The following is a 26,680-nucleotide window of genomic DNA, read 5'->3' as shown; positions in this document are numbered from 1 at the left end:
CTCCAGCCTGGGCGACAGAGCAAGACTCCGTCTCAAAAAGTAAAATAAATATTAAAAAATTGTATTATATACAGACCAGGGGTCTCACTATGTTGCCTAGGTTGGTCACAAACCCCTGGGCTCAGGCAATTCTCCCGCCTCAGCCTCCCAAAGTACTGGCATTACAGGTGTGAGCCACTGCACCTGGCCAGGTCATCCTTTTATTTATTTTATATACATATATATATATATTTTTTTTTGAGACGGAGTCTCCCTCTGTCGCCCAGGCTGGAGTGTAGTGGCGCGATCTCGGCTCACTGCAAGCTCTGCCTCCCGGGTTCACACCAATCTCCTGCCTCAGCCTCCCCAGTAGCTGGGACTACAGGCACCCGCCACCACGCCCGGCTAAATTTTTTGTATTTTTAGTAGAGACGGGGTTTCACCATGTTAGCCAGGATGATCTCGATCTCCTGAACTCGTGATCCGCCTGCCTCAGCCTCCCAAAGTGCTGGGAGTACAGGCATGAGCCACTGCACCTGGCCCAGGTCATCCTTTTAAAATGTAGGTTGGATCACATCACTGTGCTTAGAAGTCTGCAGTGACTTCCATTTAAATCAACAGAAGAAGCCAAAATCTTTAAGATAAGCTAAAAGACCTTTCCCAATCCAGACCCTGCTTTACTTCTCTTTTCACCTTTCCCACAACTCTGGCTCACTCATGCCACCCCAGCCCCACTTGCCTCCTTCCTGTTTGTTTCCCATGTATGTCAGAACACTCCTGCCATAGGGCTTTATTCCAGCTGTTTCTTATGCTAGATAAAGGCCCATCTCCTGGAAATCCATGTGGCCAAAACTAATCTTCTTCAATGATTTGCTTGAATTTCACTTTACTGAGGCCTCATTTAGTACTAAAATCTGTCCTTTTTATACTTTTAAACTTGATCTATATTTTCTTTTATCTATAGTATCATCTCCCTTGCTAGAAATGTAATCAGAGATCTTTATTTTATTCAGTAGTATCCCAAGAGCATAGAATAGTGCCTGGCACATACTATACACTCAATAAATATATTTGTTGAACAGATGAATGAAAAAATGAGGCAGACTTAGCTTGCTGATGGATTGATTGGGGAGGAGGAATGGAGAAAGAGGACGACCTTTCAGTTTTGGCCCAAATAACTGAATGACATGTGGTGCAATTTCTGGATGGGGAAGCCTGGAAGAGACAGGCTTTAGGGGTAAGAACAAGAGCTCCATTTTGTACGTATTAGAGAGAGTTATTAAAGATCTCAGAGAAGATGTCCCATAAGCAGTTGAATTCATGAGCCTGGAGCTCAGGGCAGAAGTTAGGGGCCAGCAAGAGAAGTTTGGGAATCTTCATTGGTTATAGACGGTATTTAAAGTCAGGAGGTAATAGGTGATAAGTCTAGATTAAGGAGAGGGTCAAAGATTGAGCCCTGAGGCACTTCAACATTTAAACTTCAGGAGAAGCCCATTAGATACAAAGGAAACCTGTAGAGAGTAGTGTCCCTGAAGAAAACAAAGGAAGGAGGGAGGGAGTGACCAAGTGTATCAGATGTTGTTGGGAGAGTGAGTAGGATGGCCCCAGATTTGTTGACTTTGGCAAGTGTGAATTCAGACAATGGTGGCAACAAAAGCATGATTGTAGTGATTTGAGAGCTGACAGAACTACAGGGGCACCTTACTCAAGCTCCCGTATTAAGTGGTAGAGTTAGAAGTGAACCAAAGTCTTAGGCCGGGCGCGGTGGCTCAAGCCTGTAATCCCAGCACTTTGGGAGGCCGAGACGGGTGGATCACGAGGTCAGGAGATCGAGACCATCTTGGCTAACACGGTGAAACCCCGTCTCTACTAAAAAATACAAAAAAAACTAGCCGGGTGAGGTGGCGGGTGCCTGTAGTCCCAGCTACTCGGGAGGCTGAGGCAGGAGAATGGCTAAACCCGGGAGGTGGAGCTTGCAGTGAGCTGAGATCCGGCCACTGCACTCCAGCCTGGGCGACAGAGCGAGACTCCGTCTCAAAAAAAAAAAAAAAAAAAAAGAAAAGAAAAAAAGAAGTGAACCAAAGTCTTGATTGTGGTGATAGTTTACTGGGTTTATGCATGTCAAAACTTATTTAAATGTATACTTTGAAGTTTATTTTGGGTACCATTTTATTTTGTGTACAGTTTATTGTATGTCAATTATATCTCAGTAAAGCTGTTACCAGAAAAAAAAGAAAAAAAAAAATGAACCGAAGCTCCACTGCACCATGACTTCTGCATGTTGGGCTCCAGTTCCCTGTTTACAATTGTACACTTCGGGATTTTGTGACACATTTCAACACTGGACCGATCAGACCTCTCCCTTAGTCATTGGACTGCGCTGTCTTTTCTGCCCGTGACCCAGTCTCGCGCCCCATGACCCTCTCCTAAAACACGCGCAGTCTCCTCTCTCTTTCCCTTCCTCTCTTGTCTCTTCCTTGCCTACCAGCCTCACCTGATGGGCTCGTGTTCTCTCCGTCCCCGATCCACTCGGGCTCCGGCGGCTGCTGCTTGGGCGCCTTTGGCATCGCGGTGGCAGTTAGAGCTAGAAACGAGAGTTACAGATAGAAACTAGAATATGCTTAAAAAAAAAAAAGTATGCCTCAACTCCTTCATACTAGTAGGAAATTATTATGGTCATTCCTGGAGTCTCGCGGCGTCGGGAGGTCACGGCGTCAGGCTTCCCAGACCGTCGTAAACGCCATGTGGACGCGACTAGAGTAGGCGGACGCCGGCCCCGCCCCGTCATTGCAGGCCACGCCTCCACTGTACCAGGGCCACGCCCCCGAGATGACGGCGAAGCTCGCACGTGCGCAGCCCGGGGTGGGGTTGGCCGCGGCGGCTTGGAGAACCAGCCCCATCGGGGTTCCCCGCCGCCGGAAGCGGAAATAGCACTGGGCGCCGCCACAGCAGCTGTAACTGCCACCGCGATGCCGAAGGCGCCCAAGCAGCAGCCGCCGGAGCCCGAGTGGATCGGGGACGGAGAGAGCACGAGCCCATCAGGTGAGGCTGGTAGGCAAGGAAGAAACAAGAGCAGAGAGGGAAGAGAGAGGAGACTGCGCGTGTTTTAGGAGAGGGTCATGGGGCGCGAGACTGACCGGGCCCGTGCGGAGGTTACTGCGCATGCGTGCCGTGGGCCCGGGAGGAGTTTGCCGGGCAGGAGTGGGTTTGGAATCGGGGTTAAAGGAAAGAGATCCAGATGTCGCACGTGACCTAAGTGAGACTGGGCAAGAGAAAAGAAAGAGCATATGGCACCGAGGGAGAGTTGGGGAGAAATGGGAAAACCTTGCTTAAAGAATTTGGACATCCGCCCACCACACACTGTATTCCAACAGGAATATATGAGCTCTGCCTCGACCTCCTCTTCCCCCTGCGCGCGCACACACACACTTTGGGAGCCTGTGATCCCACTTGTTTCTCAAGAGAGGGTGACTCCTTCATAGTTTCTTTCTTTTTTTTTTTGAGACGGAGTCTCGCTCTGTGGCCCAGGCTGGGGTGCAGTGGCCGGATCTCAGCTCACTGCAAGCTCTGCCTCCCGGGTTCACGCCGTTCTCCTGCCTCAGCCTCCCGAGTAGCTGGGACTACAGGCGCCCGCCACCTCGCCCGGCTAGTTTTTTGTATTTTTTAGTAGAGACGGGGTTTCACCATGTTAGCCAGGATGGTCTCGATCTCCTGACCTCGTGATCCACCCGTTTCGGCCTCCCAAAGTGCTGGGATTACAGGCTTGAGCCACCGCGCCCGGCCCATAGTTTCTTTCTTAAGACACCTCTCTCACTCAAGTGGAGCAAGAGTGTAGATTTTTGATGTCGGAATGAGGGTTAAGGTTTACTTAAAAGCAGCGAAAGTTTGTTAAGCGCCTGTTTGTAATTAAGCACTGTATATACTGTGCTTTGAGAGAGGAAGGAAAAAAACATTAAGATATCCTCCCAGGGTTGAAGTCACTTTTAAGGGGGAGATAAATGGACACAACTAACTACAGTAGGTACACAGTAGCTAATTTTAGAAGCACTTATTGGATGTCTGCTGTATACCAGGTACTGTGTTGGAGGAATTGGGAATGTAGAGATAAAAGATAAGAATTTCCTTCAAGGGACAACCCAATATAGTGAAGGGTGAGAGCATTAACCAGACAGACAGTGGTTGTCAGAGTATGATGAACATGCTTAAGAATGCTATGGGACTGAAGAGAGGTGGAGCATCTACTCAGACAGGTAAGGGAGTGTCAGCGAAGCCTCCCAAGAATATGTAATAGCTGAGTACTTTTTTTTGACGCACAGTCTAGATCCATCACCCAGGCTGGAGTTCAATGGCATGAACATGGCTCACTGCAGCCACTACCTCCTGGGTTTAAGGGATCTTCCTGCCTCAGTCTCCCAAGTAGTTGAGACTACTGGCATGTACCACCACACCTTATTTTTAAATTTTTTGTAAACACAAGGTCTGGCTATGTTGCCCAGGCTGGTCTCAAACTCCTGGGCTCAAGTGATTCTCCTGCCTCGACCTCCAAAAGTGCTGGGATTACAGGCATGAGCCACTGCACCTGCTCCCCAGAGTTTATTCATGAAAGATCGTCGTGAATTAGTAAGGGGAAGCGCATTCCTAGCCAAGGAAGTTTGTGGAAAGGTAGAGATGTAGGCAAGCCTGACTGGTCCCACTAGAGCCTGGTAACTAGTGTGATGAAGTCATAAAGATGATCAGGAGACAGATAATGAAAGGCTTTAGATGCCATCCCGAGGAGTTTAATCCTAAAGACATTAAGAAGGAAGGCCCATTGAATTGCATAAGGAATGATTATGATCAGTTCACCCTATAGCACTGAGCAATGGAGAATGGCCTTGAATTGGTCAAGATGGAGGCAGGGAGACCATTTAGGGGGCTCTGGCCATGATCTAGGTGAGAAGTGGTAAGGGGATAAGCCAAGCTCTGAAGAATAAAGAGTTACTAAGGAGGTGGCATTGATCGGAACTGAGAACTGATGAAATTAAGGGAGGAGAATTAAGGATGACACTTAAGTAACCCAGTGACTGGTAGACTGTTAACTGAAAGCAATAATGGGCAGGAGAGTAAGAAGTGAAAAGAGATAAGATCAACTTTTGAATGCTGAGTTGGGTATTTCTGAGGAATTTCTAAAAGGAAATGGCAAGAAGAGAGTTTGTTTAGTCACTGTGGAGAGACAACTAGACTAGGAGTAAAGACACAGGCAAGTATAGTTGAAGTGCTGGATGTGGAAGTCTCCTAGAGAGTGTTTGCAGATTGAACAGAAAAGAAGGTGAAAGGTGGGAACCCTAAAGAACTTCAGCAATTGCAAGAAGCAGGTAAGGAAGGAGGCTGAAGAGATGAGACTGAGAAAGGCAAACAGCCGGTGAAACTGGAGGCAAACCAGGAGTGGGCAAGATCCGGGAAGTTAAATAATGATAGAAAAGAATTTAAAAAGGTGTGGAGGTAGGCAGCATGGAACGCTGCAGAGAAGTCAGGCAAAATAAGAACCGAAAAATACTTTGCGTTTTGAGGAGCTAAGGGATCAGTGGCAACTTTGGCAGAAGTAGTGTTCATTCGGAGATGATACCAGATTGCAGTATGTTTCAAAAGGTATGGGAGGAGAGAAAGTGAAGTTCGTGTGAATTATAATTTTGAGACCCAATGAGGACAAGAATACAAAACAGTAACGGGAGAGAGGGGTATAAGGGTAAGGAAGGCTTTCTTTTTTGCTTTGAAGGAGCAGCTTAAATGATACACGAAAGGAAAGAAGACACAGTATATCTCTAGCCACACTTAACTTTTTCAGTTCCTTGGGGATTATACTTTCTCACAATGAACCTGTTCAGAGGCTCTTCCTGTCCCTATGATCAGGTGGATAAGAGTGATTAAAGTACAAAAGATTTTTTTGGTTTTGGTGGGGTTTTTTTTTTTTTTTTTTTTTTTTTGTGACGGAGCCTCACTGTTGGCAGGCTGGAGTGCAGTGGCGCGATCTCAGCTTACTGCAGCCTCAATGGCAGGTTCAAGCCGTCCTACGTAGCTAGGACTACAGGCACACACTGCCATGCCGGGCTAATTTTTTGTTTGTTTTTGTTTTTTGTTTTCTGTAGAGATGAGTTCTTGCTATGTTGCCCAGGCTAATCTTGAACCTCTGGCCTCAACCTTGGTCCCCAAAATGTTGGGATTACAGGCATGAGCCACTGCGCCTGGCCAGATTTAAAGGAAGGAGAGATGGTATGGCTGTGTTAGTCCTTGGGGAGAAATTCATGTCTGGGATGAGTCAGTCCTCTGTGTTGATAAGATGAGCTGATCGTGTTTTTCCTTCTTAGGTACTTCAGTGGATCCTTCCTCCTAATGTCTTTAGGATTAAACTCCTTGGAATAGCATATAAAGCCTTTTATTAATCCCACACAACTTTTCAACTCTCACATTAGTCACCCAATACTGGGCTCAGATGTTTTTTTCTTTGATTTTTTTGTTTGTTTGTTTCTTTTTTGTGGTTTGGTTTTTGGGGAAGAGGAGGGTCCCAAATTTTGAAATGTGTTCTGGATGGAGGATGCAGATTAAGCAGACGGACATAAGCATGCCTGGGACTTCATAAAGGATCAGAAGGAAGCCAGTATGGAGACCATAGGTGTGGGTCAGGAAACAGAAAAGATAGGGTAGGGCCCTTTTAGTCTGTGAAGCCTTTAACTATTGGGATTGTCTCTCACTACCTCCAGTTTTTTGGAAAAGTAGATGCACCATAAAACTTTCCTGAATAAATGATTACTTTGGAATACATGAAATTCTGGTTTGAGAATATTTTAATGTAGTAGATGGCGGATACCATTGACTTTTTTTTTTTTTATACTTTAAGTTCTAGGGAACATGTGCACAACGTGCAGGTTTGTTACATATGTATACATGTGCCATGTTGGTGTGCTGCACCCATTAACTCGTCATTTACATTAGGTATATCTCCTAATGCTATCCCTCCCCCCTCCCCACAGACTTTTTTTTTTGAGACAGAGTCTCGCTCTGTCACCCAGGCTGGAGTACAGTGGTGCGATCTTGGCTCACTGCAACTTCCATCTCCTGGGTTCAAGCGATTCTCCTGCCTTAGCCTCCCAAGTAGCTGGGACTACAGGTGTGCTCTACCACGCCCAACTAATTTTTGTATTTTTAGTAGAGATGGGATTTCACCATGTTGGCCAAGCTGGTCTCAATCTCCTGACCTCATGATCCACCTGCCTTGGCCTCCCAATGTGCTGAGATTACAGGCGTGAGCCACCACACCGGGCTAATTTTTTTTTTTTTAATGTTAAATACTGAAATGCTTATGGGTAGAATTAGATAGCAGTGGATGGAAGGGATGTTTTGGAAGGGAAGATAATAAATAGGCCTAAGCCTGAAGGGAAATCATGAGGTTGCTGGCTGCTCCAGTAGGGGAGGGAGTTGGACATGGTCCTCCACCTTCAGGGAAACAAGGATGGACGGAGGGGGTAGAGCTAGAATCTGTTGAATCAGTTTTGGCTTTCCTGGGAACACAGGCTAAACAGTCTCTCAGGTTACTCTCTAGAATGAAAGCACACAGGTTAATATGACACAATGTGATTTGTGCTATAATATTCAAGCAGAACAAGTAAGGCATAGACCCAGGTGTTCATTTGCTTACCAGATAACTCTATTTACATGGCCTGTAGGTTTTACAAACAACATGTCCCCCTAGCCAGGCACAGTGGCTCAGACCTGCAAGTCCAACAGTTTGGGAGGCTGAGGCAGGAGGATTGCTTGATGCCAGAGGTTCGGGATTAGCCTGGGCAACATAATGAGACCTCCTCTCTAAAATATATATATACTTTTTAATTAACCAGGCATAGTGATGCTTGCTTGTAGTCCTAGCTACTCAGGAGGCTAAAGCGAGAGGATCACCTGAGCCTAGGAATTTAAGGTTACAGTAAGTTATGATCATGCCACTGCATTCCAGCCTGGGTGACAGAGCAAGACCCTGTCTCTTAAAAAAAAAAAAAAAGGAGGGTGTGGTGTGTGTGTTGTATACATGTGTATGTATACATACGTATCTCCCAAATTGAATTTATAATATCTTCTTCCTTCCTATAAGATCTTCTCTTCCACTGCCTCCTTAATTAATAAATGGTACCACTTAGCCCAGCTAATTTTGCCGGCTAAAAACAAAGGAGTCATCTCTGAGTGCTTTTTTTCTTTTTTTTTGAGACGGAGTCTTGCTCTGTCACCCAGGCTGTAGTGCGATAGTGCAGTCTCAGCTCACTGCAACCTCCGCCTCCTGGGTTCAAGCAATTCTCCTGTCCCAGCCTCCCGAGTAGCTGGGATTACAGGCGCCCGCCACTATGCCCAGTTAATTTTTTGTGTTTTTAGTAAAGACTGGGTTTCACCATGTTCACCAGACTAGTCTTGAACTCCTGACCTCTAGTGATCCGCCTGCCTCGGCCTCACAAAGCGCTGGGATTACAGGCGTGAGCCATCACACCCAGCTGGGTGCTCTTTATTCCCCACCTCTAGCCCCATCCTGTGAATTCTTCTTTCCTCTTGTCACCACCACCCAGACTGCTCTGACAGCCTCCCCAACAGATTTCCCACTATGCTTATTCCCTCCCATTCTTGCTCTACTCTGAAGCCAAAGTGAAACTTTAAAAGTGTGAAAGCGATCATACCAATAAAATCCCCAATCCTTAACCTTACTACAGGGCCCTCACTCCAGCCTTCCCTTGCACCATTCTCCCCTCAGTCTGTAAGCTTAGCCATACCAAACCTTTCCCTGTCTCTCAGTGTGTGTGCTTTCTCACAGCTGGGCCTGCGCACAGCACTGGAATTGCACCATGTCTCTGACGAACTTCTCATACTCCTCATTACTTCAGTTATTAGCTTAAATGTCATCTTTTTAGAGAGGCTGCCACCAGAGATGAAGCCAGCCTCTCCTCAACCACCAAGTAGGCTTTACCTTTTCTTTTGGAACCTTCAGTACACCTGGAATTACCTATTTAAAAATCTCTCTTCCTGGCCGGGCGCGGTGGCTCAAGCCTGTAATCCCAGCACTTTGGGAGGCCGAGACGGGCGGATCACGAGGTCAGGAGATCGAGACCATCCTGGCTAACACGGTGAAACCCCGTCTCTACTAAAAATATAAAAAAATAAGCCGAGCGAGGTGGCGGGCGCCTGTAGTCCCAGCTACACGGGAGGCTGAGGCAGGAGAATGGCGGGAACCCGGGAGGCGGAGCTTGCAGTGAGCTGAGATCCGGCCACAGCACTCCAGCCTGGGCGACAGAGCGAGACTCAGTCTCAAAAAAAAAAAAAAAAAAAAAATCTCTCTTCCTATAGCCTGTAAGCTCCAGAGGAGACCACGGTTGTCTTGTTCATTGTTATAATCCCCTATGCTAGCACAGTATCTGACATGTGGTAGCTGTGTAGTGAATAAATACTTATTGGATGAATGAATAGAGATGGGAATGATTATTTCTGCTGGAGTTGTGAGACAGTAAAAATATTTAGGGAGTGATAGTTAAGCTAGAAAAATAATAAAATAGGATGGAAGCTACAGAGATCTTGCAGGGGAGATCAGACTGCATTGGAATTTGTAGATAAGCATTCACGATCTCTGCTTAACTTTCTAGACAAAGTGGTGAAGAAAGGGAAGAAGGACAAGAAGATCAAAAAAACGGTGAGAAAATGAGGGTCGAGGATAAGAAATGACTATGGGTGTTTCCAGGCTAAATAAATGGCCATGTGAAGGAGGTGGGAGGTCCAAGGGAGGAGAGAAGATCTTGTCAAGAGAAGAGTTAGGCTGGGCATGGTGGCTTACGCCTGTAATCCCAGCACTTAGGGAGGCAGAGGTGGGAGGATAGCTTAAGCCCAGGAGTTTGAGACCTGCACACTCCATTCTCCACTAAAAGAAAAAGAGAGACAGGAGGTAAGGTGAGGATGGAGTGGAGGGCCAGTGGGCCCATGTGTGGCAGAGCACAGCTTGATTGGATTGCTCTTGGAACCATGTTTACCTGTATCTTAACTCCCTTGATAGTTCTTTGAAGAGCTGGCAGTAGAAGATAAACAGGCTGGGGAAGAAGAGAAAGTACTCAAGGAGAAGGAGGAGCAGCAGCAGCAGCAGCAGCAACAACAGCAACAGCAGGTACAAGTGCCACAGGGCCCACCAATCCCTTTGCAGCCCATGTTGCTCCACTCAGCTGATGGGGAACCTTCTGTGAGGCAGAAATACAGCAGGGGCCTGGGCTTCAGTTTCTCATTCTTCTTTTGCTCTCAGCAGCAAAAAAAGAAGCGAGATACCCGAAAAGGCAGGCGGAAGAAGGATGTGGATGATGATGGGGAGGAGAAAGAGCTCATGGAGCGTCTTAAGAAGCTCTCAGTGCCAGCCAGTGATGAGGAGGATGAGGGTAAATGACCTGAGGGGGAATGGGTACCTGGAATCCATGAGTCATGGAGAGTGATGCCTCATACCTTGATCTTCAAGTTGGATTAAACTGGAGGGCCAGACATTGTAATTGTTTCCTATCTCATGTTCTCCCCTTGTCATTTCAGTACCTGCCCCAAAACCCCGCGGAGGGAAGAAAACCAAGGTAAGCCATCTGTGTGGTAAACAGACCCCAAGGATGCAATCTTGACCATCCTACTGACTTCTGTGGCCCTTTCATTCTCTAGGGTGGTAATGTTTTTGCAGCCCTGATTCAGGATCAGAGTGAGGAAGAGGATGAGGAAGAAAAACATCCTCCTAAGCCTGCCAAGCCAGAGAAGAATCGGATCAATAAGGTGACAGTGGTGGCTCGATCAGTCATTCTCGCTCCATTTAGCACCTTCTGGCCATGGTGGAGTAATTTCCTGCTTTTAAACTAGCTCTCCTCGATCTGTCTTACTTATACTGTTAAAATCATCTTTTTAAAATACATGCCCAGGCCAGGCACAGTGGGTCACACCTGTAATCCCAGCACTTTGGGAGGCCGAGGCGGGCAAATCACGAGGTCAAGAGATCGAAACCAGCCTGACCAACATGGTGAAACCTCATCTCTATTAAAAATACAAAAATTAGCCAGTCATGGTGGTGTGTGCCTGTAATCCCAGCTACTTGGAAGGCTGAGGCAGGAGAATCACTTGAACTTGGGAGGCGGAATTTGCAGTGAGCCGAGATTGAGGCACTGCACTCCAGCCTGGGCAACAGAGCAAGACTCCATCTCAAAAAAAAAAAAAAAAGCCCTTTTTATCACTCAGACATCTTCAGTGATTCTGTTGCTTTAAGCACAGAACCTGAAACAAAGCCCCAGGTCATTGCTCTTCTACTTGTGACTCTTCTGCGTGTGCATCTTAGTCCATGTCCATTTGCCCTCTCAAGAAAGCCTCCAGTGCTAGTGCCATCCACTCCGGTTGCGCACTTGCCTGACTTATAATCCTTAACCTTGCTGATGTTCGCTAGTTGTCTCTTCACTATCTAGTCTCAAGCTGGAGGGTAGGGTTTTTCTGGGTCTCATTTTTCGTCAGCAGCACTCAGTACAGATGGTCTCCAACTTATACTTAGGCATACGGTTTTTCTACTTTATGATAGTGTGAAGGTCATACTCATTTAGGATACTCCTCAATTCATGATGGGGTTATGTCCAGATAAACCTATAGTAAATTGGAACTATCACTTTTGATTTATGATACTTTCAGTTTCTGGTGGGTTTATCGGGACAGGATGCAACCTGATCATAAATGGAGGAGCATCTGTATGGGTAACACAGGAGACTCTCTAGAAATGCTTATTACACAGCAAAGTAGCACAATAATTTGTACGTATGTGTTTAATGTGTATGTGTGTCTCCTCCAGGCCGTATCTGAGGAACAGCAGCCTGTGCTCAAGGGCAAAAAGGGAAAGGAAGAGAAGTCAAAAGGGAAGGCTAAGGTGAGAGAGTAACTAGCAGGAGGAGGTATTGGGGCCCAGGAATTAAAGCATTTCATCCCACCTGTCTTTTCCCATTAGCCTCAAAATAAATTCGCTGCTCTGGACAATGAAGAGGAGGATGAAGAAGAAGAAATAATAAAGGAAAAGGAGCCTCCCAAACAAGGGAAGGAGAAGGCCAGGAAGGCAGAGCAGGTGTGTGTATTTGGTGTTGGGGGAAGGTAGAATGAGGGACTAGGGCTCCAGGGTTCTTATGGGAGAGTCACGATCTGGGGATATAGTTACTATCCCAGCAAACCTTTTTTCTTTTCTTTTTCTAGGGGGAATGGTGGGGTTGTTGTTTTGTTTTTGTTTTTATTTACACAGGATCTTACTCTGTCCCCCAGTCTGGAGTGCAGGGGTGTGAACACGGCTCACTGCAACCTCAACCTCCTGGGCTCAACAGATTCTCCTGCCTCAGCCTCCTGAGTAGCTGGAACTAGAAGTGTGCACCACTACCCCTGGCTAATTTTTTAATTTTTAGTATAGAGACGAGGTCTCACTATGTTGCCCAGGCTGGTCTTAAACTTCTGGGCTCAAGCAGTCCTTCTGCCTCAGCTTCCCAAAATGCTTACAGGTGTGAGCCAGTGTGCCCAGTTAGCAAACTTTTTCTTTTTTTTTTTTTTTTTTTTTTTTTTTTTTTTAGACGGAGTCTCGCTCTGTCGCCCAGGCTGGAGTGCAGTGGCCGGATCTCAGCTCACTGCAAGCTCCGCCTCCCGGGTTCCCGCCATTCTCCTGCCTCAGCCTCCCGAGTAGCTGGGACTACAGGCGCCGCCACCTCGCCCGGCTAATTTTTTGTGTTTTTAGTAGAGACGGGGTTTTGCCGTGTTAGCCAGGATGGTCTCGATCTCCTGACCTTGTGATCCGCCCGTCTCGGCCTCCCAAAGTGCTGGGATTACAGGCTTGAGCCACCGCGCCCGGCCAGCAAACTTTTTCTATAAAGGGCCTTGTAGTAAATGTTTCTGGCTTTGCAGGCCACATATAATCTCTATTACATATTCTTTTTTTTTTTTTACCAACTCTTTGAAAATACAAAAACTATTTTTATAAAGTTCAGGAGCTATGTAAAAACAAGTGTGAGGTCAGCCTTGGCCCATGGGCTGTGGTTTGCAACACCTGATCCAGTGAGGAAAGGGCCTGGAATTTATCTCAGATGATCTGGGTCCTGGCTCTGCGTTCACTGGCTATGACCTTAAATACATCTTCCCATCCCTTTGGGTCTCACTTGTCTCCTTTGTGTGATAGAAGGAGGAATCTGGAGATCTCTAGGGTCCCCATGCCTCCGGCACTTCCTAGTTCTGTGATTCTGCTTGGTTCCTCTGACTGTACACTAGAGATTCCTGATGTTTTCTTTTCTTTTGTTTTCTTTTTTTTTTTTTTTTTTTTTTTTTTTGAGATGGAGTCTCACTCCGTTGCCCAGGCTGGAGTGCAGTGGCATAATCTCGGCTTACTGCAACCTCTGCCTCCTGGGTTCAAGCAATTCTGCCTCAGCCGCCTAAGTAGCTGGGACTACAGGCACATGCCATCATGACCGTCTAATTTTTTGTGTTTTTAGTAGAGACAGGATTTCACCATGTTAGCCAGGATGGTCTCAATCTCCTGACCTTGTGATCTGCTCGTCTTGGCCTCCCAGAGTGTTGGGATTACAGACATAAGCCACCGCACCCAGCTGGCTACCTGATCTTTTCTTTGCATGTTAACAGGGAAACCACAGAAACTCATTTTATGCAAATGAAACTCTTGAAATCCACTTAACTCCACCTTCAGTTACTTTATATTGGGAGTTACGTTTATAGGGACATACGCGTTGTCACATTTCATACATATATATTCGTACCATTTGTTTTGTACCATTCCTGGTAGCAGAAATTGGTAAAGGACTACAGGGAGACTAGGGGCTGGATATGAGAATGAGAGAGGATCCCAAGATATTTTAGGACTCTGAGTAGTGAAGGAAAGAGCTGACTGCGGAACTGGGGCAGGGACAGGATGCAGATGACATGAAATCTGAGTTCTAGAAGGAGTCCCTGGGTTTTTTTGTTTGTTCGTTTGTTTGTTTTTGATATGGAGTCTCGCTCTGTCACCCAGGCTGGAGTGCAGTGGCACAATCTCGACTCACTGCAAGCTCCACCTCCCAGGTTCACACCATTCTCCTGCCTCAGCCTCCCAAGTAGCTGGGACTACAAGTGCCCACCACCATGTCCAGCTAATTTTTTGCAATTTTTAGTACAGATGGGGTTACACTGTGTTAGCCAGGATGGTCTTAGATCTCCTGACCTCAGGATCTGCCCGCCTTGGCCTCCCGAAGTGCTGGGATTATGGGCGTGAGCCACCGCACCCAGCCGGGGTCCCTACTTTTGACCATCCCTGGGTTCTCACAGGGTTCAGAGGAAGAAGAAGGGGAAGAAGAGGAGGAGGAAGGAGGAGAGTCTAAGGCAGATGATCCCTATGCTCACCTTAGCAAAAAGGAGAAGAAAAAGCTGAAAAAACAGGTAAGACCTTGGTTCTTAGCGGTCAAAAGTAGGGGATTTTTAAATACTTCAACTAGGGGACATGCGATTGGGAATAGGAAGGACAGCTTTGGGGGCTACTCCAGGTAAAACAATCGGAGTAGGAAAATAATTGTGTTCTGTGAGCCTTATCTCAATGTCTGATGACATGGGGTGTTTCACTTTGGGGTTTTTTGTTTGTTTTTTGAGACAGGGTCTCACACTGTTCCTCAGGCTGGAGTGCAGTAACGTGATCTCTGCTCACTGCAGCCTCAACCTCCCAGGCCCAAGTGATCCCCCCACCTCAGCCTCCCGAATAGATGAGACTATGGGTGGCACCACCATGCCCGGCTAAATTTTGTATTTTTTGTAGAGACGGGATTTTGCCATGTTGCCCAGGCTGGTCTCAGACTCCTGAGCTCGAGAGATCCACCTTCCTCAGCCTCCGAGAGTGCTGGGATTACAGGCGTGAGCCAGCATGCCCAGCCAGCATGGGCTGTTTCATGGTGATGGAAAACTGATAGACTGTGGCTTCAAATGTAGTTTTTCCTTCCTTCTCAGATGGAGTATGAGCGCCAAGTGGCTTCATTAAAAGCAGCCAATGCAGCTGAAAATGACTTCTCCGTGTCCCAGGCAGAGATGTCCTCCCGCCAAGCCATGTTAGAAAATGCATCTGACATCAAGGTAAGGTCTCAGGGGGCCCCTTCCAGTCCACTTGCCTAGGGAAGAGCCAGTTCTCTCATGTTCCCTGAGTGGCCATGGTGTGTGAATGGCTTAGTTTAGTGGGAAGAAAGATTGGAGGCATTTTCCACACCTTGGGTTCTGCCAACTTGAGCAAGAAGATAGAAAAACCAGTAGAAGTAGGGTCCACCCTCGGCAGAAAATAGTGTGGGACAGACTACACTAGCTGAGGACGCATGGGACTCCCATTACAGGCAGTGGACAGGGCAGGGACTGGCTGTGGGGAGAGGAAGGGGATTATGCTGGAGGTATCGGTTTGTCAGAGGCTTCCCTGCAGGGAGAAAGTGACCACTCCTGTCCCAAAGGGAGAATTTTCATGTGATCATCCCTTCCCTCTGCCACCTCTTTCCTGATGGCTGCAGCTGGAGAAGTTCAGCATCTCCGCTCATGGCAAGGAGCTGTTCGTCAATGCAGACCTGTACATTGTAGCCGGCCGCCGCTACGGGCTGGTGGGGCCCAATGGGTGAGAAGAGGAGGGAGCTGGAGGCCAAAAAGGGGAGCAGCCTGGAGGGATAAGAAGAGATTTCTCAGTGGTGGCCAGGTCCTAATAGCTTTTATTCCCCAGCAAGGGCAAGACCACGCTCCTCAAGCACATTGCCAACCGAGCCCTGAGCATCCCTCCCAACATTGATGTGTTGCTGTGTGAGCAGGGTGAGGCCAAGGGGCTTGGTGGGGTGGGCAGTTGGGTAGAAAAGCCAGCCAAGAATAGAAGAAATTGTGGCCATGGTGTTGGAAGGGATGTGGAGCGAGACTGGGGACTGGGAAAGGGATGCTAACGAAAGGAGGGGAGAGTTAATGAGGAACTTGTTTCATTTGGAATGAGTACAAAAAGCTGGGCAGGGTCAGGCAAAACAGAAATGCAGTTGAAGGGAAAGAAGGATGAGACTCTTGGCTCTTGAGGCTGCCTGACTGTTCTCCCTCTGCCTCCCAGAGGTGGTAGCAGATGAGACACCAGCAGTCCAGGCTGTTCTTCGAGCTGACACCAAGCGATTAAAGCTGCTGGAAGAGGAGCGGCTGCTTCAGGGACAGCTGGAACAAGGAGATGACACAGCTGCTGAGAGGCTAGAGAAGGTAGAGGAGATGGCGCAGGGGACACGGGCTAAGACTCGGGGGTTCCTGGGACCCTCAGACATGTGTCCTCTTCTCCCTCCTCCCAGGTGTATGAGGAATTGCGGGCCACTGGGGCAGCAGCTGCAGAGGCCAAAGCACGGCGAATCCTGGCTGGCCTCGGCTTTGACCCTGAAATGCAGAATCGACCCACACAGAAGTTCTCAGGGGGCTGGCGCATGCGTGTCTCCCTGGCCAGGTGGGCCATTCACCTCACTGCCCTCCCTTCCAACCTCAGACCACCAGGGCCCTTTCCCTCTATCCCTTCTCGTTCTTCCAAGGCAATAGGGAGGCTCAAGGCTTACCTCTCCCTCCTTACTATCTGTGTTGTGAGAGCTTAGGGTCCTTCTGTTTCTCTCTACCTGGTGGTGAGTTCTCACCAACATACCCTGCAGCTGGGCGCAATGGGTCACGCCTTCATGCCTGGAAGGCAGAGGCAGGAGGATTATCTTGAACCCAGGAGTTTGAGACCAGCCTGGGCAATATAGTAAGACCCTATCTTCACAGAAAGGGAAAAAAAGCATATCCTAGCCTGGGCAACATAGGGAGACACTGTCTCTACAAAAAATTTAAAAATTAGCTGGACTTGGTGGTGCACGCTTGTGGTCACAGCTACTCTGGAGGCTGAAGTAGAAGTATCACTTGGACCTGGGAGATTGAGGCTACAGTGAGCCCTGACTGTGCCATTGCATGACAACCTGGGCAACAGGGCAAGGCCCTGTCTCAGAAAAACTTAAACCATAGCCTGCCCAAGAACTTCTCTGAGGAGAGCTTGGGAAGGAGTGTTCATGGTCTCAGGCTCTATCTCCCTGAATTTTCTCTGGGGTTGTCTGAGCAAGGATCTTTCTCTCCCTGACCCTGCCCTCTGCTCCCCACCCTCTAGGGCACTGTTCATGGAGCCCACACTGCTGATGCTGGATGAGCCCACCAACCACCTGGACCTCAACGCTGTCATCTGGCTCAATAAGTGCGTTACGGCCTTTGCATCATTGGTTCCCATTCTGCACTTTCTTCCCCTTCCTGCCCTGTTTTCCTTTAGCCGTTCTCCACTGTGCCTGTGACAGCTCTATCCAGACCCCCCCTTTCCCTCCCAGCCCCCATTGTCTGGCTGCTTCCCCTGACTTCTCTCTCACTTGACCGCTGTGACACTTACACCCTGTTCTCTGAAACCCAGCTACCTCCAGGGCTGGCGGAAGACCTTGCTGATTGTCTCCCATGACCAGGGTTTCTTGGATGATGTCTGCACTGATATCATCCACCTCGATGCCCAGCGGCTCCACTACTATAGGGGCAATTACAGTAAGTAGGATTGTGTGTGGATGCAGGGAAGAGATAGAACCTTGAAAAGAGGTCTGAATGGGAGGGCCTATTTAGATAAACTGAATCCTGTCAGAATTCCAGACAGTGATGCCTACCCCGTCACCACCAATCCCTGGTTGTCCCTTTGCTGGGGAGAGGAGCAACCACTGATGCCCAGTCCCCTCTTCTGCCCCAGTGACCTTCAAAAAGATGTACCAGCAGAAGCAGAAAGAACTGCTGAAGCAGTATGAGAAGCAAGAGAAAAAGCTGAAGGAGCTGAAGGCAGGCGGGAAGTCCACCAAGCAGGCGGTGAGCACCTGAGGGACTTCTGGGCTGGGGACCACTGTTCTCTCCTGACAGTGGAGGAAGAGGGAGACTCTGGAACGCTGGCCTACATTTCGAGGACTGCTGTGCAGGACACAGATTTCTCTTTTTTCGTCTTCCTCTCCAGGAAAAACAAACGAAGGAAGCCCTGACTCGGAAGCAGCAGAAATGCCGACGGAAAAACCAGGATGAGGAATCCCAGGAGGCCCCTGAGCTCCTGAAGCGCCCTAAGGAGTACACTGTGCGCTTCACTTTTCCAGACCCCCCACCACTCAGCCCTCCTGTGCTGGGTCTGCATGGTGAGTGCCGCGGGCCTCTCCTGCTCCACAGGAAGCACCAGAAGCATGTATGTGCGCCCCAAACTCTCCACCAAGGTTGAGATTGCTCCTGTTCTCCAAGGCCAGCACATCAGAGGAACTTTACAGGGACTGAAAATAATATAAATTGCTGCTTTTCCTGGCTTTCAGGTGTGACATTCGGCTACGAGGGCCAGAAACCACTCTTTAAAAACCTGGATTTTGGCATCGACATGGATTCAAGGAGTGAGTTGGCGGGGTTGGCTCAGGGATGTGTGGCAGGAGCCACAGGGAGAGTCTCTGGGGACCTCTTTGACCACCTGTCTTCCATCTTGCAGTTTGCATTGTGGGCCCTAATGGTGTGGGGAAGAGTACACTGCTCCTGCTGTTGACTGGCAAGCTGACGCCGGTGAGTCCTGGAGCCAAGAAGGGAGAGCATGAGAAATGTGAAGACACAGCTGCTTGCCAGAAGCTGGAATCAGGGAGCTTCTCGAGAATGTAGAGTTAAATACAGAACTCATCATAGATGATTCATTTCCCTAAGAGGAGCAGTAGAGGAGGAGAAGAGCTTAGATCAGTTCAGGGAGGAGAGCTAAGAGAATTGGGATCGAACTAGGGGGCACACCCACGTGTTTTTGTTATACAAGAAATATATGTCTTTTATAGAACAATTAAAAATTGCATAAACGGGCTGGGCACAGTGGCTCACGCCTGTAATCCCAGCAGGGATCACTTGAGGTCAAGAGTTCCAGACCAGCCTGGCCAACGTGGTGAACCCCGTCTCTACTAAAAATACAAAAATTAGGCGGGTGATGGCACGCACCTACATCCCAGCAGGAGGCTGAGGCAGAATTGCTGGAACCTGGGAGGCGGAGGTTGCAGTGAGCTGAGATTGCACCATTGCACTGTAGTCTGGACAACAGAGCGAGACTCCATCTCCAAAAAAAAAATGGCCTGGTGTGGTGGCTCACACCTCTAATCCCAACTCTTTGGGGGAGGCTGAGGGTGGCGGATCACTTGAGCTCAGGAGTTAAAAACCAGTCCAAGCCCGATGCGGTGGCACACACCTATAATCCCAACACTTTGGGAATCCGAGGCGGGTGGATCACCTGAGGTGGGGAGTTCGAGACCAACATGGAGAAACCCCATCTCTACTGAAAATACAGAATTAGCCAGGTGTGGTTGCGCATGCCTGTAATCCCAGTTATTTGGGAGGCTGAGGCAGGAGAATCACTTGAACCCAGGAGGCAGAGGTTGCAGTGCACTGAGATCAGCCAGGATGGTCTCGATACGCTGACCTCATGATCTGCCTGCCTCGGCCTGCCAAAGTGCTGGGATTACAGGCGTGAGCCACTGCGCCTGGCCAAGTCTACCGTTTTATTTGAACTTTTGTAATATATTGCCATCTAGTGTGTTAGAAAGTTTGTAGCCATTTCTGCTCCCTCCAGCGAAGTGTTGAGAGGCCATATTCTCACATCCAGAGATTAGATCTTTAGAAAGGTATTAGATCCTCCCCAAAGCACTAAACTTGTCACCTGAGGCCCTTACGACGTACCATTCGTGAGTCTCGCTGTGTGGAGAGCAGGTGTTCTTTGGCTGTGGTTAGTCCCTCCTGCTTGTCCCTGTCGTCCTCCCTCTATTTTGCTTAACTCCCCTTTTGCCCCTTTTACTTTGCTCACCATGCCTTTGTCATATTAGGGGAACATCCCTGTTCCTTTTCTTTTTTTCTTTTTTGAGATGGAGTTTTGTCCTGTCCTCGAGACTAGAGTGCAGTGGTGCAATCTCAGCAACTTCAACCTCCTGGGTTAAAACGATTCTTGTGCCTCAGCCTCCTGAGTAGCTGGGATTACAGGCATGTCCCACTGTGCCCAGCTAATTATTGTATTTTCAGTAGAGACAGAGTTGGCCAGCCTGGTCTCGAACTCCTGACCTCAAGTGCCTCCTGACCTGCCCTCCCTGGCCTCCCAAAGTGCTGGGATTACAGGCATGAGCCACTGTACCCAGCCCTTATTCCTTTTCTTATGCATACTTGTCCCTGGCCCATTTCTGATGTTTGTCTTCCCTTCAGAAAAGTTGGTGTATGGTTGAGGTCAGGACATTGAGACCATCCTGGCTAACACGGTGAAACCCCATCTCTACTAAAAAAACAAAAAATTAGCCAGGCATGGTGGCAGGCGCCTGTAGTCCCAGCTACTCAGGAGGCTGAGGCAAGAGAATGGTGTGAACCCAGGAGGCGGAGGTTGCAGTGAGCCGAGATTGCGCCACTGCACTCCAGCCTGAGTGACAGAGCTAGATTCCGTCTCAAAAAAAAAAAGTTGGTATGTGGAGCTGCAGTGCCTTTTCCCCTTACCCTCCTCTTAACTACTTTCTCTTCCCTTGCAGACCCATGGGGAAATGAGAAAGAACCACCGGCTGGTAAGTTGGTATTGGGATTTATGGTAATCTGATGGAGGAAGTGTGACTTTAACTGACCACCTCCTTCTCTTCTCGGGCAGAAAATTGGCTTCTTCAACCAGCAGTATGCAGAGCAGCTGCGTATGGAGGAGACGCCCACTGAGTACCTGCAGCGGGGCTTCAACCTGCCCTACCAGGATGCCCGCAAGTGCCTGGGCCGGTTCGGCCTGGAGAGTCACGCCCACACCATCCAGATCTGTAAACTCTCTGGTACCACTGCAGGGGCTGGGGAGGGCACACTTCACCGTATCATTCATGTCTACAAACTACCTAGAGGAACTGGGAATGAGGGAGCCTCAGTTCACAAACTGGCTTATCTTGAGGGTTTGCCTTCAGACTGTGAGGTGCTGGAAGGTGTGACAGCCCTCCCCTTCCTTTGCTACAGGTGGTCAGAAAGCACGAGTTGTGTTTGCCGAGCTGGCCTGTCGGGAGCCTGATGTCCTCATCTTGGTGAGTGAGCTGGGCTGTAGGAGAAGGGATAAGGGTAACAGTATGGAAGATGGGAGTTGCAGTGCTCAGTCATGGAATTCCTTCTCTGTAGGATGAGCCAACCAATAACCTGGACATAGAGTCTATTGATGCTCTAGGGGAGGCCATCAATGAATACAAGGGTGGTAAGTCAGCTGAGAGTATGCCCTCCTCCCTGCTCCATGGGGACCAAGCTGTAGTGTCCTTCACTGCAGCAGGGCCTAGGACTCCCTTATTTCATGTTCTGATTTCCCTCTTCCTCCTTTCTTCCTGCCCTCTGTTCTTACTATCTTTCTTCAAAGCTGTGATCGTTGTGAGCCATGATGCCCGACTCATCACAGAAACCAACTGCCAGCTGTGGGTGGTGGAGGAGCAGAGTGTTAGCCAAATCGATGGTGACTTCGAAGACTACAAGCGGGAGGTGTTGGAGGCCCTGGGTGAAGTCATGGTCAGCCGGCCCCGAGAGTGAGCTTTCCTTCCTAGAAGTCTCCCGAGAGACATACTTGTGTGGCCTAGAAGTCCCCTGTGGTCTCCCCTTCTCATCTGAAGACTGCCTCTGGCCTGCAGCGGACCTGGCAACCACTCAGGCACATGAAAGTGGAGTGTGACCTTGATCCCACTCTGACTGCATCCATTTCTCTGAAAGACTTGTTTGTTCTGCTTTTCTTCATATAACTGAGCTGGCCTTATCCTTGGCATCCCCCTAAACAAACAAGAGGTGACCACCTTATTGTGAGGTTCCATCCAGCCAAGTTTATGTGGCCTATTGTCTCAAGACTGTCATCACTCAGAAGCCTGCCTCTGGTTTACCCTACAGCTTCAGGCCCAGCTGCCCCCGGTCTTTGGGTGGTGCTGTTCTTTTCTGGTGGATTTAATGCTGAGTCACTGGTACAAACAGTTGTTGAAGCTCAGAGCTGGAGGTGAGCTTCTGAGGCCTTTGCCATTATCCAACCCAAGATTTGGTGCCTGCAGCCTCTTGTCTGGTTGAGGACTTGGGGCAGGAAAGGAATGCTGCTGAACTTGAATTTCCCTTTACAAGGGGAAGAAATAAAGGAAAGGAGTTGCTGCCGACCTGTCACTGTTTGGAGATTGATGGGAGTGTTGGAACTGTTCTCAGTCTTGATTTGCTTTATTCAGTTTTCTAGCAGCTTTTGATAATCCCCTCATCCCCACTAAATGGATCTTGTTTGCAGTCTTGCTGACGGTGTTTGCTATTTGAGGATCATGGGATTCCTTTCCCCCAACCCTTCACGTGAGGAAAAAGCAAAGTGATTCATACCTTCCGTCTTGGAACTTGGGTCTCTTTTTTTTTTTTTTTTTTGACAGAATCTTGTCCTTTCACTAAGGCTGGAGTGCAGTGGCACGATCTTGGCTCACTGCAGCCTCCACTTCCCAGGTTCAAGCAATTTTCCTGCCTCAGCCTCCCGAGTAGCTGGGATTACAGGCACACACTACCAGGCCCAGCTAATTTTTGTGTTTTATTAAAAACACAAAAGAGACAGGGTTTTACCATGTAGGTCAGGCTGGTCTCGAACTCTTGACCTCAAGTAATTCACCTGTCTTGACCTCTCAAAGTGCTGGGATCATAGAGGTGAGCCACTGCGCCCAACTTTTTTTTTTTTTTTAGACAAGGTCTTGCTCTGTTGCCCAGGCTAGAGTGCACTGTACCCTCAACCTCCTGGGCTCAAGCAGCCTTTCCGCCTCAGCCTCCTGAGTAGCTGGGACTGCAGGCATGTGCCACCACACTCAACTAATGTTTTGAAAAATTTTTTAGTAGAGACAGTGTCTTGCTATGTTTCTTAAGGCTGGTCCTGAACTCCTGACCTCAAGCAGTCTTCCTACCTCGACCTCCCAAAGTGCTGGGATTATAGGCATGAGCCATCACGCCTAACCAGAATTTGGGTCTCATTGTCCAAGCTAATCTCATGAATGAGGAAGTGCTCTGCCCTGTGGTCAGGGACCAGGGTATTGATCCTCTCAAAAATTATTAAATCGGCTGGGCGCAGTGGCTCACGCCTGTAATCACAGCACTTTGGGAGGCCAAGGCAGGCGGATCACGAGGTCAGGAGTTCAAGACCAGCCTGGGCAACATAGTGAAACCCCGTCTCTACTGAAAATACAAAAATTAGCTGGGAGTGGTGGCAAGTGCCTGTAATCCCAGCTACTCGGGAGCCTGAGGCAGAGAATAACTTGAACCCAGGAGACGGAGGTTGCAGTGAGCCAAGATTGCACCACTGCATTCCAGCCTGGGCGACAGAGCGAGATTCCATCTCAAAAAAAAAAAAAAAATTAAATCGTCCAGCCAACATGTACAGTACTGTGGGATATATAAGAAGGGAAGGGACAAGATCTGCCTTCATTAATAGTCTGGTTAGAGAAGACTTAAAAGTAAGCGTGAATAGGTAATGTAATTTGATCAATTGTCTAACATGTAGTACTCTAGATTCTAAGTTGCCACATACTCAAAAGGAAACATTATCCATGGCTTGATTATTTGACAGGGTCACTTGAGGATAGACCTTGAAAAATAATGATTTGAATAATCAGGAAACAGGGAGCCATTTTTCAGAAGTAGGAAAAGAGCAGAGCTAAGGCTTGGGAGGAAGAACAAGCTAACCTGGGAGTTCATGGATGATAGCTGCTGTGGCCATTTTTCTTAAGAGTTAGACTGGGGAGATGGGTTTGGAAAGTAAAATACAGGTGGTGGGTAGTGGTATTAGGTGGTGATAGGCAAGGCGTGCTATAGAAACCTGAAGGGTGAAGCCCATAACTTTTGTTACGGGAATGGGGTAACTGAATCCTGCACTAGCTAGGGGAGATAGGGAGGGAAAGAAAAGGGCAGATGGAAAGAACAGATGTGGAGGCTGGGGAGAAGGGAGTGATAGGAGATGTATCCAGTTCCAGAGGGAATATGGAGAGCTGTGTGGCTAAGATTTAACTGTTTGGACATTTAATTTGGGGAAATTGTTTTCCAGCCAAGTGAATAAATAATACTGGACCTCAGGTACAAGCTTCATACAACAAGTGAAGGTTTGGTGTGGAGACAGCTGCATAGTCAGGGAACACTCTAAATTAGAAATAAGGAGACCAGGCGTGGTGCCTGATGCCTGTAATCACAGCACTTTGGGAGGCCGAGGCAGGTGGATCATGAGGTCAGGAGTTCGAGACCATCCTGACCAACGTGTTGAAACCTCATCTCCACTAAAAATACAAAAAAATTAACCGAGTGTGGTGGTGCACACCTGTAGTCCTAGCTACTCAGGAGGCTGAGGCAGGAGAATCGCTTGAACCTGGGAGGCAGAGGTTGCAGTGAGCCGAGATCGCACCACTGCACTCTAGCCTAGGCAACAGAGCAAGACTCTGTCTCAAACAAAACAAAAAAAAAGGCATGAGGAAACATGCCTCTTATGGAATTTGAGGGGGAGAAGTCAGGGTCTTGGCCGTGACCTTGGACAAGCCATTAGCCTCTTGATACCTCTTTTCTCATCTGTAAAATGAAGGTGGTAGTACCTACTTCACAGGGTTATTAGGGGATAACCTAGCCTGGGCAAAAGAGTGAAATTCTTGTCTGGAAAAAAAAAATAACAGGTTCTTTGTTTTGTTTTTGAGATGAAGTTTTGCTCTTGTCAGCCAGGCTGGAATGCAATGGCACGATCTTGGCTCACTGGATTCACTGCAACCTCTGCCTCTTGGATTCAAGCGATTTTCCTGCCTCAGCCTTCAGAATAGCTGGGATTACAGGCAACAGTCACCATGCCCAGCTAATTTTTTTGTATTTTTAGTAGAGACAGGGTTTCACCATTTGGTCAGGGTTGGTCTCAAACTCCTGACCTCAGGTGATCCACCCGCCTCAGCCGCCCAAAGTTTTGGGATTACAGGCATAAGCCACCACGCCTGGCCAAATTTTCATAAATGATTTGAAAGAAAATGAGCTCTTTTTTTTTTTTTTTTTTTGAGACAGAGTCTTGCTCTGTCGCCAGGTTAGAGTGCAGTAGCATGATCTCGGCTCACTGCAACCTCCACCTCCTGGTTCAAGCGATTCCCCTGCCTCAGCCTCCCAAGTAGCTGTGACTACAGGTGCGTGCCACCATGCCCAGCTAATTTTTGTTTGTTTGTTTTTGAGACAGAGTCTCGCTCTGTTGCCCAGGCTGGAGTGCAGTGGCGTGATTTCAGCTCACTGCAACCTCTGCCTCCCAGGTTCATGCCATTCTCCTACCTCAGTCTCCTGAGTAACTGGGACTACAGGCGCCTGCCACCTCGCCCGGCTAAGTTTTTGTATTTTTAGTAGAGACAGGGTTTCACTGTGTTAGCCAGAATGGTCTCGATCTCCTGACCTCGTGATCTGCCTGCCTCGGCCTCCCAAAGTGCTGGGATTACAGGTGTGAGCCGCTGCGCCTGGCAATTTTTGTATTTTTAATGGAGACGGGGTTTCACCATGTTGGCTAGGATGCTGTCCATCTCCTGACCTCGTGATCTGCCCGCCTCGGCCTCCCAAAGTGCTGGGATTACGGGTGTGAGCCACCGTGTTTGGCCAAGCTCATTCTTAAAATACAGTAAAAACTTTAAGCTCTCTTTAAAGGTTCTTGTGGCTTGTTGCAGGAGATAGAAGAAAGAGGGTGAGAAGTAGGCAGTAGACGGAACCAGAAAGAAAGAGACACAAAGTTGTGACCACTAGGCTGTGACATGTTTGGGTTTTTTCACTTGAGCTGTATACTTCTTTGGTATTTCACGTCCTAGCCTGGTCCTTAGATTATGTCTTCTCAGGTCTTCTCCCAGTGCACAGAGCAACAACAGACTGACCTGAACAACCCCCACACACACCAAGCCTGGGCAAGGGGAAGGTATAACTACCCACTTTGGGCCTAAATGCAGTGAGGCCTTTGAGAGAGATTAATAAAACATTTTTGCCCCCTCATGTGGCCAATGCCAGAAATACAGCTGAGACACGTGTTCCAGGGCAATGTAGCAGCATCAGCAACTGGGAATTTGTTAGAAATGCAAATCTCAGGGTCCATCCTGACCTACTGAATCAGAATTTTGCTGGACCCTACCCCCAATTTGTCTTTTTTTGCTTTTGTTTTTGAGATAAAGTCTCACTCTGTCACCCAAGCTGAAGTGCAGTGGTGTGATCTCGGCTCACTACAACCTCCACTTCCCGGGTTCAAGTGATTCTCCTGCTTCAGCCTCTCAAGTAGCTGGGATTATGCGTGCAAACCAACATGCCTAATTTTTGTATTTTTAGTAGAGATGGGATTTCACTATGTTGGCCAGGCTGGTCACAAACTCCTCACCTCAGGTGATCTGCCCACCTTGGCCTCTCAAAGTGCTGGGATTACAGGCATAAGCCACTGCATCCAGCCCAAATTTGTTTTCTAATAAACTCTTCAGATGATTCTGATGAATGCTAACAGACTTGAAAACCACCGTTCTCAACCCACGTTAAACATGTTAATATCTTCAACTGCCCCATATCTGCCACACACACTCCCCCCTCAAGTGATAGATCCTTTTTTCTTTTTTTTTTTTTTAGATGGAGCTTCACTCTTGTTGCCCAGGCTGGAGTGCAG

At 48.2% G+C, this 26,680-nt stretch overlaps 1 protein-coding gene across 2 annotated transcripts; it reads left to right on the top strand.

The window, feature by feature from the left end:
- Positions 1-2,902: 2,902 nt before the first annotated feature.
- On the top strand, positions 2,903-22,305 carry ABCF1 (ATP binding cassette subfamily F member 1). 2 transcript variants are annotated; one of them, XM_005553642.5, is made up of 25 exons: positions 2,903-3,021; positions 9,627-9,673; positions 10,031-10,138; positions 10,274-10,400; positions 10,546-10,583; positions 10,666-10,773; positions 11,825-11,899; positions 11,978-12,091; positions 14,317-14,427; positions 14,986-15,108; positions 15,528-15,628; positions 15,731-15,816; positions 16,097-16,236; positions 16,323-16,471; positions 17,156-17,239; positions 17,447-17,571; positions 17,768-17,880; positions 18,023-18,194; positions 18,363-18,437; positions 18,530-18,600; positions 20,574-20,606; positions 20,687-20,855; positions 21,031-21,095; positions 21,187-21,259; positions 21,416-22,305. In XM_005553642.5, exons 1-25 carry the CDS (start codon positions 2,949-2,951, stop codon positions 21,580-21,582), a joined length of 2,547 nt encoding a protein of 848 aa, XP_005553699.1. In that variant the 5' UTR covers positions 2,903-2,948; the 3' UTR covers positions 21,583-22,305. The 2 variants fall into 2 exon arrangements, with proteins under 2 accessions (XP_005553699.1, XP_005553698.1); XM_005553641.5 differs by having other exon boundaries at positions 10,271-10,400.
- The last annotated feature ends 4,375 nt before the right edge of the window (positions 22,306-26,680 follow it).

This window comes from Macaca fascicularis, chromosome 4, assembly GCF_037993035.2.
Source record: "Macaca fascicularis isolate 582-1 chromosome 4, T2T-MFA8v1.1".
Classification (NCBI taxonomy): Eukaryota; Metazoa; Chordata; class Mammalia; order Primates; family Cercopithecidae; genus Macaca; species Macaca fascicularis.
This window is presented reverse-complemented; position numbering and strand designations above follow the sequence as displayed.